At 27.4% G+C, this 20,512-nt stretch overlaps 2 protein-coding genes across 2 annotated transcripts in view; one reads left to right on the top strand and one right to left on the bottom strand.

Moving 5' to 3' along the window:
* The first annotated feature begins 5,280 nt into the window (after nt 1-5,280).
* On the top strand, nt 5,281-9,897 carry CCT5 (chaperonin containing TCP1 subunit 5). The gene is made up of 7 exons (XM_011503619.1): nt 5,281-5,541; nt 6,713-7,137; nt 7,522-7,714; nt 7,830-8,099; nt 8,460-8,645; nt 9,084-9,402; nt 9,706-9,897. The coding sequence occupies exons 1-7, from the start codon at nt 5,434-5,436 to the stop codon at nt 9,834-9,836; spliced, it is 1,632 nt and encodes a 543-aa protein (XP_011501921.1). The 5' UTR covers nt 5,281-5,433; the 3' UTR covers nt 9,837-9,897.
* Nucleotides 9,898-12,297: 2,400 nt separating this feature from the next.
* The window catches only part of didum (dilute class unconventional myosin), a 39,416-nt gene continuing 31,201 nt past the window's right edge, over nt 12,298-20,512 (bottom strand). Inside the window, exons 13-22 of the mRNA XM_011503499.1 lie at nt 19,195-19,515; nt 18,788-18,893; nt 18,469-18,655; nt 17,075-17,273; nt 16,176-16,269; nt 15,600-15,773; nt 14,922-15,173; nt 13,808-14,228; nt 12,853-13,135; nt 12,298-12,597 (exon numbers count right to left, since the gene is read on the bottom strand). Of these exons, the coding sequence (XP_011501801.1) occupies nt 12,478-12,597; nt 12,853-13,135; nt 13,808-14,228; nt 14,922-15,173; nt 15,600-15,773; nt 16,176-16,269; nt 17,075-17,273; nt 18,469-18,655; nt 18,788-18,893; nt 19,195-19,515 (2,157 nt within the window). The 3' untranslated portion in view covers nt 12,298-12,477. The remainder of the gene's footprint in view (nt 12,598-12,852; nt 13,136-13,807; nt 14,229-14,921; nt 15,174-15,599; nt 15,774-16,175; nt 16,270-17,074; nt 17,274-18,468; nt 18,656-18,787; nt 18,894-19,194; nt 19,516-20,512) is intronic.

Below are 20,512 nucleotides of genomic sequence, written 5' to 3'. Positions count from 1 at the left end.
ATTTTTACGAAGGGCCAGAATAAATGTAGACAGGAGTTTTTCATCTACCATTTTGGTCTGCAAAAAAAGTAAAAAAAAAAAGTAAAAAAAAATACTTGTCCATTTTATACTATTTCTAATATCTTTCTATCTGCGATAGTTCTTATAATAGCTTGCATAGTATTTATCTCTATATGATCTATAAAAGGAGAGGATTAATGAATCAAACTTTATAGAAAACTCTATATGAAGGAAAAACTATTGAATGTTGCTATTCTAAGTATTGATAAGCGCTCTAATCTAAAATCTTGAAAGTACTTGCAATTTTCATTGGCATGATTAAATATAACATTTTTGTACCTTATATATCTCTTATTGTTCTTATTAATCAGTTTGTATATATTTAGTCTAATAATAGTAATAACATCAAAAATTTTCAATAATAGCAAATTTAAATAGTTATAACTTTTTTTTATTATCATTGTGAGATATTGAAAACTAGGATGTTTGAGAATTGTCGATTTCAGAGTAAATATTCAATCGAATATAAAAAGTAATAAAATTTGTTTAGACTGTGCAAGGTTAATGAATATATGTAGATGTCAATAAGAGGCAGGTTCTAAGATAACGAAGTTCTTAAAACTTTTTGAATCATCAATCAACATTTGATAAAATGAGACCAATTTTTTAAAAATTATTACATAGCATAAAAATATAAAGAACCCCAAATTGAAGATAAAAAAAATCCTATGATAGACAATTCATCATCCTCTTTAAATTTAATGTCAATTGTACCTGTTTAAATCACTTTCTTTGATGACATCGAAGCAAATAGTGCTCAGAAACAATGTAAATATAAAACTGTTCATGGAAGCAAAATTTTTACTATTTAATTAAAAATAAAATTATGTAAAACCTAGTCGATCTCAAGCAAGTATAGAAGAAACGAAAAAGGATTGATGCAACTTAATTCTTTTACAATTGTTAATTTTATTAGTTTTATCATTTCGATTAAGGTATTACATTCGTTTGTAATTGACATAATAATTAAGTTTTTAAGAAAGGAAAAGTAATAAAATGATGTTCCACGTATTGATGTACGTGTTTTATTTATAACAATGAATGTATGTATACATATTTATAGTGATATAACTAACCGTATCGTAATTAATATCATTTAAAAATAATTATTGTCACTTAATTCTTCCGATAGATAAATACGGTGTTAAGGTAATTTTATGAACCCATTCATAAAGCACAATTGATTATATCTAAATAGAATAAAAAATTTTATGTTCATAATTAATACAATTTAATAAAGTATTTTGTAAATTTATCTAATTTATTATTTTATTTATATTAACGGTCTATTCTTTATAAAACTTATTAATATCCACCGTTCAATCTCCAAATGCATTTCAAACTTTTAGCATAACAGCATCTGAGAGATCATTTCTACGAATTTTTCGAATTCGAAAATTATAGTATCGAACATGAATACACAAATAATTATTGATGTTTATTTCGTAACTGAAACTGAAATGGTCTATTGTAAAATCTTTGAATGCACCAATGAATAATTTGGCACATAAGATTTTATTGCCTTTTAAAACCTATAACTTTATTTGTAAAATATTTTTGCTATATCATTGTCATTATTTTCAATGAATAATAAATTCATGAAGTGTAGCCTAGTAGATTATAAACCGTATCATTATAAACCGCAATTCAAAGCTTGAAATTGTTGGATAACGTCGAGAACATAACGTAAAAAATATAACGTCAGTAGCCAAAAATATGCATCAAATTGTAATACATAATGAGAGATTATTTTCATATGAACTATGAGTAAATTTGTAAGAAACTCCTAATTATATCAAATAAAATCGTTGGTCAATGTCAGAAATATTTTGTTATAACACAATTTAATTGAGAACATTGGTATCTATTGATACACCTTGGAAGTAATGTGAAAATTTATTCATTAGTTATAAATATAATTTTATCGTGGATCGATAAGAGAGACTGTTTCGTCTCTTGCTACCTCACCTTTATAGAAGTATTCATCAGATAGTAGAATGATATTCATGGAATGCAGAAATACCAAAATTGGAATTTTATAGAGTCGTATTTTTATGACATTGATTAGTATTTGATCTTTCGGTATTTAAAGTTTCTTACCCAATTTTTTCCTTGTGTATAAATATATATTAAGTAGTTATTTTATAGCATTGATTTGGTATATATGAACCCGTCTGTCTTTTAGTGTTCATAGATATAACGTTTTACGAAATTATTTGTTGTTTGCGACACATAAGTATTGTTTTTCTTCATCGGTCGTGTGCGGTTGCTTTATTTCAAAATTGAGCCAATATTAGATGTATTAATTTTTGATAATTTTTTAAGCTTCTACACTAAAAGAACTCCATACATTTCGATAATTGCTTTACTCTATTCTTCATCGCTCAAATTTTTTAGATTAAGAATCATAGAAATTCCTAAATATTTATTTCTTAAATTCATTCAATTAAGTATTTATATTTATTTTATCTTTTTAGGCAAAGTTTAATATATATCTAATTAACTTATGCCACATACACATATTCATTTCATTAGCCATTGAATGTTAGTCAAAAGAAGAACCATTTATAATAAACAGAATTATCAGAAATTTTTTATTCAAAATTTAATAATATGTAATATAATATAATAATTGAATATAAAAATAATATTCAAACTTGATTTCATTTCTTTAAAATTATAAATTAAATAACACTATTAGTTATATTCATAATTGTAAATATATGAATTAATAAATAAATCTCTATATTTATTCATTTATAAATAGATTACACACCACACACACACACACACACACACACACACACGTATATATAATCTATTTATATATTTCTAGTTATGAATTATAATATATAATTATATAATTACACATGATTTTATAAACAACAAATATTTATTAATATTAAAATAACATTTTGTATATTATTTTAAATCATATGAAAAAATTATAATTGTATTTAAAAGTAAGTGAAAAACGTGAAACATATAAGTAATTTATTTAATTGACAAAATAATATTATAAACATTAAAAATAAAATATTTTTGTTTAAAGAAACTAATAATTTTTATAATTTTAATTTATAGCTTTTTTGGTATTTAATACATTCTTTAATACACATCAAATCAAATCTAAATAAATATAAAAATTTATTTAAATACCACTATTGTCAAATAGTGTTAATGGAAATTATAAATATATAAATGATGAATACAAGAAATTATATTAAAAATATAAGTTTTTGATTACTTTAAAAAATTGTAATATACTCTAAAAAAATTTGTTTTAATTTTTTTAATCTTTTCAATATTAGCATTTATTTTAATAGAAAAAAAATTACAAATTTATAGATTTTATATCGTTATATTGCCTTCACAGTATTAATAGTATTTTGAAACAAGAAGATAATCAATTTAAGTCTACACTTTAAAAAATTTTAATTATAATTAAATTTAATTCTTTAACATTAAGAAATTTTCAAACATATTATGTATTACTTATATTAAAATAATTGTCTTAATAATAAAATTAAAAATAGTTATGAAATTATAAGGAGAAAGATTCAAAATATAATTATGCAGAATTATATAGAAAAAATAGTTTAGAACAATATATAATGACATTTTATTATTAAATTATTAAATTTTATAATTTTTTTATAAAATACTTGGATTCAGAACTTTGCAATACAATAATGTTTTTAACTTCATAAAATTTTGATAATGTTAATTATTAAGACAATTATAATTTTTAAATATCGTTAAAATTGTGTATTGGATTGAGATGATAATGCTTCAAATTATTTAAAAATCAAATTATCAAAGTGCTTTCGTTTAATTGCGTTCTTTGATATATACTTATATATTTTCGTATATTACTATTGTATGTATTGTATTTATATTTTTGTACGATTCTACAATCTAGAAAATTTTTATAATAAAAATAAAAGAGAATTTTAATGTAAATTTAACACTACATATTTTAACAGTTTAAAAGTGCTAGGGACTCTTCTGTCACAATTTGTCTGCAATTAAATTAACAATTAAGTCCAATTCTAATATTAAATTTTAAATGCAATAAAAATGCGTCGAAATAAAAAAACCAATTGAACACAAATATATATTTTTTTTTACATATTTAATTATTACAAAATATGGATTATTATAAATAATCGAGTTCAATTAATCAAGATCAATTAAATCACTCGGGATGTTTAATAAAATACTCAGAAATATTAATTATTAAGTTAATAATAAGTTTATTGAACATAAATTTAAAAACTTAATTTGTCAATTCATATTAATAATCATTAATATAAATATGATCTATTAAAGTTGTTCAGATCAATTATGCACTTAAAATATGAAAGATTTTTAAAAACTTAATTTTTTTTATAACATGATTAACATTGTTGCGATTTTTAAGAAATTAATTAAATCATCTTCAATTAATATCTTTAATTGATTAAAACAATTATTTTCTACCCAATGATAATTTTTATTGTTATTAATATATTAATACGACTCGAATATGTATCGTATCTTACGTAGATACCGATTATTCTGAATCTATCAATAGTATATAGAAAATAGTACATAACATATATTATAAATAAATTCATCGTTTGAAAGCGATATAAATTAAATTGAGATTCAAACAGTTTTTTATTGTGACTGTTTGATATAAAAACACTGTATTTTTTAAAAATTTTATATAAATATATATATATATATTTATATATATAAATTAAATAAAATTTATTATAAATAAAAATTTATTAACGAGCTAATATTTTTAATTTTTTTTGAAGATCAATTATATCGTGAACTTAATGAATTAAATAAAAAAAATGTACATGACTTACTCAAAATATCGGAATGAGTTGTCGGTGAACATATTTGTTTATCAATAAGCTTTGTTTGCTTTTTCGGAATTTATTATTTATTAATACATATATTTTCTAATTAATTTATTATTAATTTTTTGAACTATATAGTATTAAATTCTATGAAAAGAATAGTGTTTGACACATAATCAAAGAGAAATTATTTTCACTTTTATGCTTGCTTAATTTGAAAATTCATCGGTTATATCGAATTCATAAAATCACTTAATACACATCTTTATTTTAGCACGCGCACGCGTATTAGCAATTGCATGAAAAGGTTAGAATTTGGTTTAAAGTTCTTATTTCTGGTTTCTCACTTTCGTCTTTCTAAGTTGACTATCTCTCCGCTCTCCAATGGCGTCGATCCAACAAGAAACATTTGGTGTTCTTGGTTCGTGAAAAGTTAACGAGTTATTGAACTGCCTGGCCATTCGTGAGAACGATATTTCTATATAATTGCTCGAATTAAGTGAAAAATCAAAGGAAGATGACTGCTATACCTGGATCTGTCCTTTTTGACGAATTTGGTAATCCATTCGTAATAATTCGTAATCAGGAGAAACAAAAGCGACTTACCGGCAACGATGCTATTAAGGTACAGTCATAACCTCAATGTACTTCTTGATGTACTTTTTCACATATTATCTTATTATTATAAATGTTTTCCTTATTCTGTTTAATTGAAACGTATTAAGCTTCTTGTTCCTCATTTAATAAATAAGTTATTATTAAATAAATCCTTTGTAAGACTTTTAAAATTAATTTTAAATTTATATTAAAACACGTGATAATAGAAAAATGGCCGCTTTACGGATTTAGTTTAGAAATTACTTGAGCAGCATTAAATATTGACGTCTATAATAGAATAAGAATAAATAAATTGCAAGATAAATGAATTATGCTTGATTTAGATTTACAGGAATGTCTTTCTTACTTATTCGTTTTTTAATTCTCATTTTCCTTATTTTATGCCCATAAATGGATCTATTGCAGAGTTTTACTCGTACATGAATTTTACTCGTTTAATTATAAGAATTATATTCATTATACAAATTTATTTAGTAAAATGATCTTTAGATTATTTTAGAACTTATAACATTCTTATCAGTTATAGGTTTCAAATTTTGCTTAAATTTAATTTTTTCAACATTAATTGTATCTTAAATTATAGTTTTTTAAGACTAAAGAAAGTAATATAGGATTTAACTTTATTGTTAAGTTTTACTCTATTGTTAACTACTCTTAATTTAAATAACATTTTTAATTATATTGTATATTCAATTGTTCATGAGATGATTTAACTAAAAGTTTTTAATAGTTTGATTTAATAAAATTTTATGATTTATAAATAATGGATGTAATTGTGCAATTATTCCAATATTGTGAAGTTAAAATATGCTCAATGAATATATATATATATATATATATATATATATATATATATATATATTATTGTGTATATTAAATTATAACATTTGAAAATATATCAATATTCTCATTAAAATGATGTTCTATTAAATAAATAAACTATTTAGCCTTCTATAATAATTATTCAATTAATTAAACAATATTAATTGATATCAAACATAATCGTAAAAGGTTTAATTTCATTTAAATTTAAATGTTCATAATTTATATTGATTTTCAATTATTGATACATACAGATATTTCATATGAATTATAATTAATGCAATCATTTTTATTATTTAAATAATTAATATATAAATTGTATTACGTACCAATATTTCTTTATTTATTTTACCTAGTCACATATTATGGCTGCAAGAGCCATTGCCAGTACACTCAAAACTTCTTTAGGTCCAAAGGGCTTGGATAAATTAATGGTCAGTAGTGATGGTGATGTCACTGTAACCAACGATGGTGCAACAATATTGAAAAATATGGATGTAGATCATGAAATAGCTAAGCTTATGGTTCAGTTGTCCCAATCACAGGATGATGAAATTGGTGATGGTACAACTGGTGTTGTAGTATTGGCTGGAGCTCTTTTGGAACAAGCAGAACTATTGCTTGACAAGGGTATCCATCCTATTAGGATAGCAGATGGATTTGAATTGGCAGCACAATTTGCTATTGAATATCTCAATCAAATTGCAGAAGGCTTTCCTGTAAGCCCTGACAATCTTGAGCCTCTGATTAAAGTTGCTATGACGACTCTTGGTTCAAAAATGTAAAATTTTATACCTTAAATTTCTCTAAAAATTAAAAAATGTTTCAATACCTATGATATCTTTTACATAATTTTTATATAGATAAAATATACTTATTTGATGAAATTAATATAAATATAATTAATATAAAATATGGTACATTGAAAAGATTTAAAAATATGTAAATGATGAAAATTTTAATTTAATGCTTATATCTAATAATGACAATGGTAAAGAAAAAAATTCATAAATTATAATAAATAAGTTTTTATTATTTTTATTACTGTTAAAAAATTTTCAATATTAATAAACAATGAAAATTTATTTTAAAAGTAAATTCTTTTTAGTTTTTCTAATTATGGATTACAAAATCTGAATCTATATTTTTATTTCATTGGTTTCAGTGTCAATAAATGTCACAGGCAAATGGCAGAAATTGCTGTTAATGCTGTAATGGCAGTAGCAGATTTCAAAACTCGAGATGTGAACTTTGAACTTATTAAAGTTGAAGGAAAGGTTGGTGGACGTTTGGAAGATACAATGTTAGTTCATGGTGTTGTTATAGATAAAGATTTCAGTCATCCTCAAATGCCTAAGGTAAATATTAAATGTATTTTATTGTAATAAGATTATTGAAAAAAAAAAAAATAGATTTCTCCCTTAAAGACTGCTATATTTGAAATACGTACAAATTATGTTTATATCTTTTTAGCATTTAGAAAAAGTCAAATTAGCTATATTAACCTGTCCGTTTGAACCACCCAAGCCAAAAACCAAACATAAGCTTGATGTTACTTCTGTTGAAGATTATAAGATACTGAGGGCATATGAGAAAGAAAAATTCATTGATATGGTGACAAAAGTAAAGGATGCTGGAGCTACTTTGGCTATATGTCAATGGGGTTTTGATGATGAAGCTAATCATCTTCTTTTGCAAAAGGAATTACCAGCTGTTAGATGGGTTGGAGGTCCTGAAATTGAAGTAAGCATTACTTATATTAAATATTAAATTTCTTCTATAATTTTTTAATCATTTCATATTTGCCCAATGATGAAAAATTGCCTAGAGAAGCAGGCGGTTGTGAAAATTGTTTTACTTTATTAAAAAAAATTTTGTGTTTAAGCATTTGATGAGATTGAATCCCAACTGTGCTAAAAATACAAAAGTTGAATTCAATAAAGTATTGTGAGGATCTAACTTTGCTCATGGCTTCAATGATTTAATGATTATGAGATATGAGGGCTTTTTATTCTTTTTTTTTTCCTTTTCTATTAAATATTTTTAATAAATTAAATGATTTGATCAAACATTTAATTTTGTGCACTTTTTATTATACAATAGTTGATAGCCATTGCTACTGGAGGTCGTATTGTACCTCGTTTCGAAGAACTGTCGCCTGAAAAATTGGGTTATGCAGGCATAGTTAGGGAGCTGATTTTTGGTACCACTAAAGACAGAATGTTAGTGATTGAAGAATGCAAAAACTCAAGAGCTGTCACAATTTTCATTCGTGGTGGCAATAAAATGGTAAAAATTATTGTTATTTCTAAGATTGCAAGGAGAATTACAGCGGTGTCACTAAATATGCTTGACTGTTCAGACACCTTGCAATATAAAAGAATCTCAGTTTTTTGATAGTTTAATAACATAATTGTTACTGAACTCGGTGTGGATCCTACATCTTAAATAAAATTGTAAATAATTATTTAGATAGCAAATATAAATATTTTTACTATGAATACAATGACAAATATTAATAAGACATTAAATATGTTAATTTTCTTAATGCATTATGTTCAACTGTACTTTTTTTTTGACAGAACTTTTATGTAACTCATCCTTGAGGAGAATATGTAATAAAAGCATGCGATATCAAAGAAGACAAAGCAGCAAAGAAATGAATGATTTTTATACCAAAAGACATTGGGAATAAATAAGATTTGAAATTGAATCCATATGTTGTAGATTGTGGAGGAAGCTAAGCGTTCTATTCACGATGCTCTCTGCACAGTGCGCAACCTCGTGACAAACGAGAAAATCGTATACGGGGGCGGTGCTGCTGAGATTGCGTGCTCGATTGCGTGTGCTGCCAATGCTGCCAAAATCAGCTCTCTGGAACAGTATGCTTTCCGGGCATTCGCTGATGCCCTCGAGGCCATACCCATGGCTCTCGCTGAAAACAGTGGATTCTCCTCGGTCAATGCACTTTCGGATATTAAGTCTCGGCAAATATCCGAACATAAACCGATCTTCGGAATCGATTGCATGAATCGTGGGACTACAGGTATGTTCTTTGCATTTATTATAGCTTTTATTACTGTTTTTATTTATTTTTATTAGTTTTGGAATTTAAAGCAGTAACAATACGTAATAATAAAGTAAAAATTTGTAAAAAATTCATTAGTTTTTAGTTATCCTTTAGAAAATAAGTTAATAAGATATATCATTATTTTGTGTAACCAAAACTTGCTGCTTATTGAAAGGATAATTTTTATAGTATGTTCCAAATAATTTGAAACAAATAATTTTAAAGCTTAGATAGCGACTACAATTTCTTTTTAATTAAAATATTGATTTTGTATTTCAGATATGAGGGCACAAAATGTTATTGAATCCCTTAAAAGTAAAGTACAGCAAATTGTATTGGCCACACAATTGGTCAAGATGATTCTGAAGATCGATGATATTCGTTCGCCAGCCGATGCTGCTGGTTATTAATAATCTTTAGTTTTTTTTTTTTTTTTATTATTATACTATAAAATTGTTATAAAAATAATATTAAATATTTTTGTGACTTATTACACGCTTCTTTTGTACTTTTAATTTTAATACATACACAATCGCAAACATAACATACATACATATTGCAAATGCAAAGTAGGTATTTTTCATTGTCACGTATCATACGAAAAATTAATTTATATACAAATAAAATATCAAATCGGAAATATATATCGTTTTATTATATGCCTTGTAATAAAAGTATGTCTATTTTATAAAAATAAAATATAAAAATCAAATTTAACAAGTTTTGAATATCAGACTAGCAAATCAATGTGTCTTAATTCACTGTATATTTTTAGTACATCACTTTAAGAAATTTTTTAATGATTTTAAAAATATTAATATTGTAAATGAATAATTTCCAAAATTTTGTTTTGTTTTATTCATGTATGAAAATGAAAATAATTGTGAAAGAAAATTAATTTATAAATTATCAAATATGTTTTTTAAAAGTTATATTTATTGTTTAAAAATTGATTATGGATATTTTGTATGTTTATATAAATTTTGTGTAGATAATAAAAACTGAGTTCAAATCATCAAAGTAAGTTAAAAGAAATAGAAAATTAACGTGTCATGTAAATAATATATGTTATTTTGAAATTTTTAAGAATGAAATCAATTTGTCACATTAATAATAATAATATAGCTTCACCGAGACAAAATAAATCTGTTTAAAGTAAAAATTTTCCTTCATTTATTGCCTAGTAATTTTTTATTCTGGTCGATAGCCATTAGATGCACCTATTTCATATACGACATTCAACGTAAAAAATGTTGAATAGAAACAAATTTATTGTCCATGTGTATATTATAATAAAATGCCACATCAAAAAATATAGCATTCTCAAGCAATCATGCATGCATTTTTTCAGTATAAAAAAATTGCTAATGAAAGTGTAATATGAATATTCAAATATTTTTCACCTCCTTTTTGAACTTGGTCATAACAATTTTATTTCTTTCATTTAAATACCATATCACAAAATATACATTTTATGCAAACATTTATACATACTTTTTTGATATTTCCTTTATACATAGTAATTACACTTATTTGAGCATTTTTGAGTATGTAAAAAAAAGAATAAATTTGCATTAACAAAACAACTTTTTTTATGCAAACGAAACGGTACGATAATTGTTTTATTACATGTTACTATCCTTTATTTAATTTTTTTGTTTTGTTTTACGAATCACAAATAAGGACCACACGTTTGAGAATAATTTAAACTAATTTTTTCATTGGCCGTTTTTTACAGTCATATATAAATTGTCATATAAATAATTATTAATCATTTGTTTTGGTAGTTACATCGTAATAGTTATTTTGATACTTCGGAATACAGTGAACAATCGTCTACAATTTTTTTTTATAGTCTCATTTTCTTTAAACCGAATATGGATTGAACGTGATTCAAATTCTTAATTGTGTCTAAAAATAATTTATTCATAGTGCACATAAATAATATTTATAATTTCACATTTTCAGATAAATACAAGTTCAGAAACTTATGGATTGAAATATAATTAATTTGTGTGAATAACACTAAATTGCTGTAACCACATTTCATAGAAAAATTCATTATTTTTTCAATTTACAATATTATAATTATATATTCATTTTATTTTTCTCCTAGTTATATTATTAAAAAATATCTATCTAAAGAATCAACAATTCTTTTTAAAAAATGATGTCGAACGAATTTGTTAAATGAACGTCTTGAATACTGAAAACGTAACTTAAAATAATATTTTTGAAAAGTTTTATTATGTTTATACGTATATACATGGATATATATGCTTATATATAAGGAGAGAATTAATAAATAATTGCATTATAAATATTTGTACGATATATTTTTTAATTTGATGTAAGCTGAACAGTTGTAATGTAAATAAATTTTGAAATTCAAAAAATTAACTTTAATATAAATTTTTTAATCCAAAGATTGTTATATATTATGAATATGGTAATTTTTCAAATTTTTCACGTACATATGCAAATAAATTAAAGCATAAGTCATTTTATCTCTTGTCTCAAACAAATATTGAAACACTATACTTTTAATGATTAAATTTTATTCTCACTGTTTTTTTTTATATTTTTATTTTTTTATTTTTACTACTATATGACTGCTATAAAGCAAAAGTAAACTGTATTCTTATAATGAAAAACAGCTTTATTTAATTATATGTATGGCATTAAGTGACTGTTATTTGCTATAACGGCACACTTTAATTAAGAATCCATTATACATTGTAAAGAAAAAATATATAAAACGTGATCTCAAATGAATATCACGAATACGCTACTTCACTTAAACCATTTCTATTTTTCATGCCTATCTACCTATGTATAATATGTATTCTAGAGTAATGGAACATCGGCTAGATCGTGCGATAATTGAAAATACAAGTGTCCGTTTAACGAACATTTGTAATATATAAAATAAGATACTGCACGAATTTAAGTCTTCGTCTTATAATAATTCTTCGTACTTTTGATATCACTTGTCAAATGAAAATGGCGCGAACGCATTGACTACAAAGCAAGGACGAAGAAAGTTTATCCTTAGATTTTCTTAAGCATAGGCATATTAAGTACTTCCGGCACTTCGATGTCTTCTAACCGAATGTTCGATGGGTGAAACGGAAATCTAATTGGATACGAGAACTTTAGATCCATGAGTAGCTGTAAGCAGAAAAGAATAATGATCAAATTTCAACATTAAAAATTATTGTTATTAGTATTTATTTATCGAAGTTGAACGATCGGAATGCAAAGTATATCTCATTAAAGCCAGAAGCTTGTGAAACATGTTGTATTACCGAGAATTGTAAGCGAATATAAATGAAATCAAATTGAATCCCTTTAATGGATCAAAAAGTTACGGCTGGGTTATAATTAAGCCATTGGCATGAAAAGGAGCGCCGTGATTTATCGCACCTGTTCATGGTTCTCGCCGCGCTCCTGTAGTTTTGCTTGGACCTTCCTAATGAAAGATACGGGCACTCGGGTCTCGAATTCGTCCGCCGGCGTGTAGAGATTGAGGATCTTGACGATCTGATTAGCGGAGAGCTTGTTGCACATTTCACACACTGAGCAAACATCCTCATCGTGTTTACGTGCCTGAAGGAGTTGCGCTGCCTGGATAATTGGCTGTAGGGCCTCGATAGCCGATACGAGACGCTCGTCCCTTGCCCATTGCTCCAGGTGGCTCAGGTTGTACCTACGAACAGGCACGAGACCTTACAATAGTGAGAGCTTGACCCTAGCCAAAAAATACGAAACACGATATAACCGTTGGCTACTTCTTGATTATTTTGTAAGATGAAACCGTAATGTGCTCAGCACTTCATTAGATAATTTATATAATAAGCAATCTACGAACGTTTCCACTAACTAGTTTAATAAAATGTAGAGCTACTGCTATTCCAGCGGCTATAAACTGCTACTCCAGCAGCAAGTTTTTTTTTACGTTAAAAATGCGTTATGAAATTTTACTTAAGAACCGATTTGTTCATTCATCCGTTCATTGTGTTTGTTTTTATTTGCTTATAAATTTGAAAGCATTTAAATAATTTTCTTATACGAGGTTTTCAATTTCTATTTTTTGTTTTTTTCGTTTTTTTTTTTTTTTTTTTTACACAATACGATCGATTAATTTCCTTCGTGTAGTTTAAATCATTTGTCGAAATAACTTAGTATGCATGATTAGCATTTAAAAATAGCGTCGTCTAAAAAAAAATGCAAATTAATTGCAGATATATTCGAATAGCGTGTGAGGCAAAGGATCGGTCGCGCTGAAAAAAGAATTTATTAATCGTCGATTTGGGAAATTTTCGAAACTATAAAATGCTTTTCGGAGCAACGGCACTGGATATGGATCGCAAAGGCCCACCTAATCTGCATGCCCTTAGTCCAGTGGCAGAGCTCGTTCCTGAGGAGGAGGTTGTTGAGCGCGCTTGCGCACATGAAGTAGAAAAGTTGTTTGAATATTTGCTCGACGATCTCTGGATCAACACCGTGGTAGAGCAGCTGTTTGTACACGACCATGAGCTCGTCGAGGAGTTTGTTGAGCTTCTGCTGAGTGTAATCAGCCTCCTGGTCTACGGAACACGAGCGCGGCCTGCGCGCGTGTGCATCGAGGCCCGTGATTGCTTCGTGTTCCAGGAGGGCTGGTACCGTAAGCGCTTGGATGCGCTCCTTTAGCTGCGTCACGATGTTGTTGAAGATCCAGAGAGCAACGTTGCTAAGCACCACTCGGTACTCGCTCAGGTCGAAGTTTCTTAAGCATTGCTCGTTCTGCCTCGGCGTGTTCTCTAATAAATTTATCTGGCATGAGAAAGCGATGAAGGCAAGTAGTTTTTCACTTTTAAAAGCGCTCTTTGTGAAATAATAATCCTGACGTATTATTATCTCTTTATAATAGAAAATTTTCGCTTCCCGAATTGCAAATCTTGTCCATACATTCTTAATAGCTGTTTCTCAGAGCTATTTATTTACTTTATAATTTAATTTAATTTCTACCGTATTATATTCACTATTTTACCATTTTACCGTCACGGTTACAATTACCACGCATTTAAAAATATTATCCGAATCCATTACATCGAATTGAATATGACAAACTCGCTTGCTTTAAATAAGGTATTATTGTAATTATCTTAGTTCTGGTATCCGTAATATATAAATATACAACTTTGTAATATATAAATAAATAATTAAATAATCGACACTTATTTCACGAGTAAAGTGCAGATTTCATTATAATTAACATGATAATGGAGCTGTTTGAATTAAAAACACATTGTTTTATATGGATGGCTGGTTAACCAAAGTCAACGTTTATCCAACTCATTCACAAGGTTATATTTTTATATAAATTTATATAAAATATAATTATATAAACAATTGAAGCAATTAAATTAATAATTATCGAACTCCAGCTTGAAGAAAAATTTCGCCAAACTGGCTCGAAAAAATTGTTGACTTGTAGCTAGTGGCCGACTCACCCTGTTGAAATGGCTTATCGCCCGAGTACTGTTTCATGCTGTGGAGCAGCCTCAAAATGTTGCTGAGCCAAAGGACGCTCGATTCAAAGTCTTCACGTCTTTTTATGACGCGCTTCACCATGTTGAGGTAGTTTGTGAGCAGTGAGCGAACCTTGTCATCGTCGTTTATGCAATCGGTGTGACGGATGCACATGAAAATGATGTAGGCCGGTAGACCCGGCAGTAGAGTTATCGCGACGCGGGGGTTCAGCTCTAAAAGATCATCGTCGGTTATATGTTGACGTATAATAATAATAACACCGAGTGCCCAATTTAAAGGGCCGTCAATTTAATATTAATTACTCGTACATATTAAATACATACGTACATATTAATTCAACGCGATATATTTTATTAATACTTAAAACGGACAAATCTATCATCGTTGGAGAATCTGAACTTATTCATGCATATAGATGTAGATTGAGTGGCTCGACACTTTGTACATTAATGTTCTAAACTATATCAATGATAAATTATTAGCTCTCATAACAACCTATGAAAATATCCGACTCAGTCACTTATCTAAGAAATAATAATTAGTATTAATTCATAAATAAACGAATCGCTTTCATATTCTCATATCCAGAGTACAAACGTATCCAATGTTCAAAACAATTCACATGAATATAAACTGACCTAAAACAAGTTTTCGCATTATCACTCCAATATCCTCCTTTCTGAATTCGAACATGCCCTCGAAATCGCGTTCCTTCTTCCGAATTACTGGCATAATGTTGTTGCTTTCACCGGATGAATTGGTCGTCGCTGAGATTACGCCGCAATTGTTACTCGAACTTGCGCTTTCAGGCACTAAAAATTAAAATTCATATTTATATTACAAATTCTGAACCATTATGCCGGAGAAGGCTGGACAGGCTACCATATTTTTTTATCAAAAGAAAAACAATGTTTATACGTAGTGTTGTACTTTAGCTTTCAGTTAAATTAAAATAATTTCAATGTTGTGTCGCTCGCCGCAAATCATATTCATGCCAAATGCAGCGGAAACATTCTAATTTAACATCTGATCCCTTAATTTCTTCGTTTATATACGCATCGCAAAATGAGAATTAAATGAAGTTGGTTAATAAGGAAATAATTGAACACCCATACTTGTTAATATTAATAAATACTTCTATCATTTCATTATCTTAATATAATCAGCCAAATTATTAACATTAATTATCTAAAATAATGTGCACAGAAACTTACAGCCTGCATCTTTAAAGCGCATCTGAAGCTCTTTTATTTGTTTTTTCAGTTTTCTGCATTCGTCGGCTATTTTGTCATATTTTTCTTGAAGATCCTGAAATTTTATTAAGTAATTAATTGACTGTAACGATACTAAATCGTTGAATAAAATATTTAAGAGTTAATATATTTCATATATAGAGTTATAAGATTGAAAAAACAAATATTTTATAAATATTTATCGTATAAACATTTTTATATAAAATTGTTAATATTTAAAATTGGTTTTTATCACAAAATTTTACAAAATTAATGAGAAAAATGCATTTTATACTTTAGTCTTATTTATAGTTCGAGTTTCAAAACTTATTAAATAAAGGCAGTGCTCGTTAGTGATTACTTAACGCGAAATTCATAGATTTTGCATGCTTAAAAATGCTTTCATTAGAAAATGCTCTATTATATTAATTCAAGTGAAAATTGTTATAGCTTAAAATACAATATAATGTAACTCGGTTGTTTAGTTTAAATGACAGGTAAAAAAATAGGTCCGTAATTGAAAGCACGATGTTAGATGAGAATAGTCCAGATTAAGATAAGTTATCTGCGCTGAAAATAAAGGAGATATAAGGAAAACAAAAATCACAGATCGTTAATTGCCTTTTGTATTTGGCCAATCGAATATTCAATTAATATAAATTGACATTTCTACGTTATTGGTCATTATTTCAGAAAAAGATTTATTTTCTGCCGAATAGTATTTGAACAGCTCGATCTTGTATTCGAAATAACTGGCAAACCTTACCTGAAAATACACAGGTACGAGGAGTCTCACGAATAATTTTTTACTATTTTCAGTGAAAAAAAGTCCGATATAATTTATATATATATATATATATATATATAATTGCAATACTTACCAAGTTTTCAGACGTAAGTCTGGTGATCTCGTATTGCATATAAGCCTCAGTTTGCGTCTGTGGTGATTTGCTCATATTAATTGAAAGTAATTTCTGCTGTTTCTCAATCTCGTTTTGTAGTCTGTCTATTTCTGTATGCCATTCATTCCTTTGTGCTTTCCAATTATTTTCTTTAGCCTGAAGTTCGTTCTCGAGTTGTCTGAGAGTAAAAAAACAATTTTTGCTTATCACGGTGGTAATTGTTGAATTCTCAAACTGTTATGTTAGAAATATTCGTAAATTAAATTTTTATAAGATTCTAAAATTTCTATTTGAATTTTCAATAAACTTAACGAACATTAATCAATATAGTTTTTCTTAACTAAAACTTTTTTAAAGAAATAAAAAGAAGAGTCACGTTTAAATACAACAAATCATTATAATTACTAAGTATTAAAATTGAATTAAATACGCTTAAATCAAAATTTTTTATTATTATAATATTAGCTAGTATTTAGAAATGTAAAATATTTAATTATCATTTAATGTTTTAAGTAAAATTTCAATATAAACACAGTAAATGCATTGGCAGTCACATACTTTATAATTACATAAATGTTTACTTTTTACTGACATTGTAATTAATTTTCATAATATACATGTAAATATATATATATATATATATATATATATATATATATATATATATATATATATATATGTGTGTGTGTGTGTGTGTGTGTGTGTGTGTGTAAATTCATAGCATTTTGATAATATAATGGATACATCAGTAATATGGTATCTTGTTATATCATGGGCCTTAAAGTATTTTTAAGATTATAAGATTATTTATGCTAAGTTTAAGTGGAAGATTAAATATATTAAATCTAAAATAATTAACTTAAAATATTAGACTTTTTCTTCATTAATATTAATTTCTATACATTACAGATACAATCTAGTTGTATAAGATTTAAAAGTAAATCAGTATTTGTTATCGAAAAATTGGCAAAGCAAGTAGAGTTCGATTATGTTGGAAGAAAAATTAGAAAATCAATGTGCATTCTATCCTTTACTTACAGTTTACTTAATAAACTAATACTTAGTAAAATACTTAATACATCTATGGTATGTTCGTTTCATTTACTCAGATACATTTAAAATGATTTTTCATATTGCCCTTAAAATGAACACAAAACAATACTGAATTTAAATATATTTGTTGATAATTCGGTTGCACTATTTTAATTAAATTTTTAAGTAAAAGTTAGTTCATTTTTTGTAACAGTGCATTACCTAAATTCAGCGCAATTCTTATTAAAGTAACGATGAATAAAATTAACCAAAACATTCATTAGTCACAGGTGTTATAATCTTTTAGTTTTACGCTCGGGCATCTTAAAGACGACTGTTACCTGTTTATCTTTTTTTGTGCCTCAAAGGCAAGTACTAATTCGCCATCCTCATTGACGATGTCAACGTCGCGGCCGTAACTCGAGCCAATGCTTTTAATGCGGCACGTATGATCAGCCAAAACACTGTGTAGTTGAATGCACTCTTCGCGCCTGCGCTCAAGCTCCTCTTGTAATGATTCGAAGTGATCTATTGACAAACACTTCGATCAGTAGCGGTTGTGTAAATTCATATAAATTGGTATATAAAGGTTATTTATTCATCTATGTTAATTACAAAAGTCGAGATTCTTTTTAATAATTTTCAAAGCAATAAACTCACCAATAAGTGTTTTTGTTGCTACCGACGGATCTGTATCTGTTACACTTTTCCTTAGCGATCCCAGATCTTTTTTCAGTTGAGCATTTTCCATTTCGAGTTCCTGCAACTTTTTTTTGGAAACATTTGTGTAATTTGCTATTGAAAATTCTACGTATAGACAACAATTTTATTGCCATTTTCTTCAATGGACATACAATTATAACATTAGTTGAAATAACTTTGCAATAGACAACTTCTCGTATAAATTATCTCAGTGAGTCATAATTTAAAATATATTCAGCTTATGTTTAATAGTTTTTTTTTCTTTTTTCAAACAAATAAAATATACGGCTACTTGAGGTAGAGGTCATGACGACAATGAGATTAATCAATTATAATCAATGAAAAAGTAAAGGTATATGGCTCACTTTGAAGGCATCGTGAGTCTTCATTGTATCTTCGGGTCTATTATGTTCAAGACCTTCGACCATTCTCACGAGCCGTCCATTCTCCTTTTCCACGTCTTTGAGCTTCTGTTGGAGTTTGAGAACGAGTCCGACATCGATGGGCATCTGGTTGAGGCCGTTGAATTCACGTGGTGATTTTGCACCACCGCCAGGACTTTCCGGGCGGTACTGATTAAGCTGATTGTGGTGCTGATATTGCTGTTGGCTCCAGTCAATCGTCTCCACTCGTGAGTACGGTGCACTCGAGGACGCTGTGGATCGCACGGAACCATAGCCAAAATCCTAGACATTGAAAACATCAATATGTGACTTGGAATTAAGCGAAATAAATTGGTAAACGTATAAATAATTGTTTAAGATGTCTTATTTCTAATGCGAGGAAATCATTACAAGGATTAATGAAATTAAGAAAAGCATTACTTAGGCATTAATGACGTGGAAGAATTCGAACCGGGAAAATTCAACGCTAGAGAGCGAGCCAAGATTCGTTAAGGTAATTTGTAAGCTTCTAGCACGAATAGAGACGAATTGGGCATGGGATCGCTAAAAAATAAGGCTGCATGCCTCCCCTTAATACCGCAATCTAGTACTCGACTCCGGAGAAGCTAATCTTGACCAGAAACAAGGAGCAAAGAGAGTGGCGTTATGGTCATTTAGATCCGTGTGAATTATCAACGTAAGGTCATAGAGAACGGACGGAGTTGGCTAAGTGACACTATTATTACATTATGTATATCATTCTACATTTGTGGGCGTCTGAAATTATACACCTTATGATAAACTCATACAAATGAGAGGCCCCACACACATAAATACATATAAATACACAAGGGCGCGCGCACATTGTAAATATGAACAACGATACTAGCAATGAAATCTTAAGAAATAGATAATTACAAATTTATAGGAATTTATATTTGAAGAACAGAAAGGCTAATTGATATAAAAATCAATAGTAAGATTGTATTGAATTTGTATTAATTTTAATCGTATTGAAATGATTCGTATAACCAGCTTAAATATAATTGTAAGAATCGAGATGCAAAAGAATGTAAACGTGTGCAATTAATATTCAATGATGCTATTTCTTTATAACTCAAAAAATGCGAATTTGATTCATATTTTTTCGTCGTAGTTTTGAACGAAATAACTAGAAAAGTCAAATAGAAAAATATAACAATCGCTCTTAAAAATGTTATTCACTTTGACGAGAATAAAATTTGAAAAATGTAAGCATATTTTGTTTTTTCACGACTTTATTTTTTAATATTCGTCCTAC

The sequence above is a fragment of the Ceratosolen solmsi genome, unplaced genomic scaffold, assembly GCF_000503995.2.
Source record: "Ceratosolen solmsi marchali unplaced genomic scaffold, CerSol_1.0 scaffold10, whole genome shotgun sequence".
Taxonomy (NCBI): Eukaryota; Metazoa; Arthropoda; class Insecta; order Hymenoptera; family Agaonidae; genus Ceratosolen; species Ceratosolen solmsi.
This window is presented reverse-complemented; position numbering and strand designations above follow the sequence as displayed.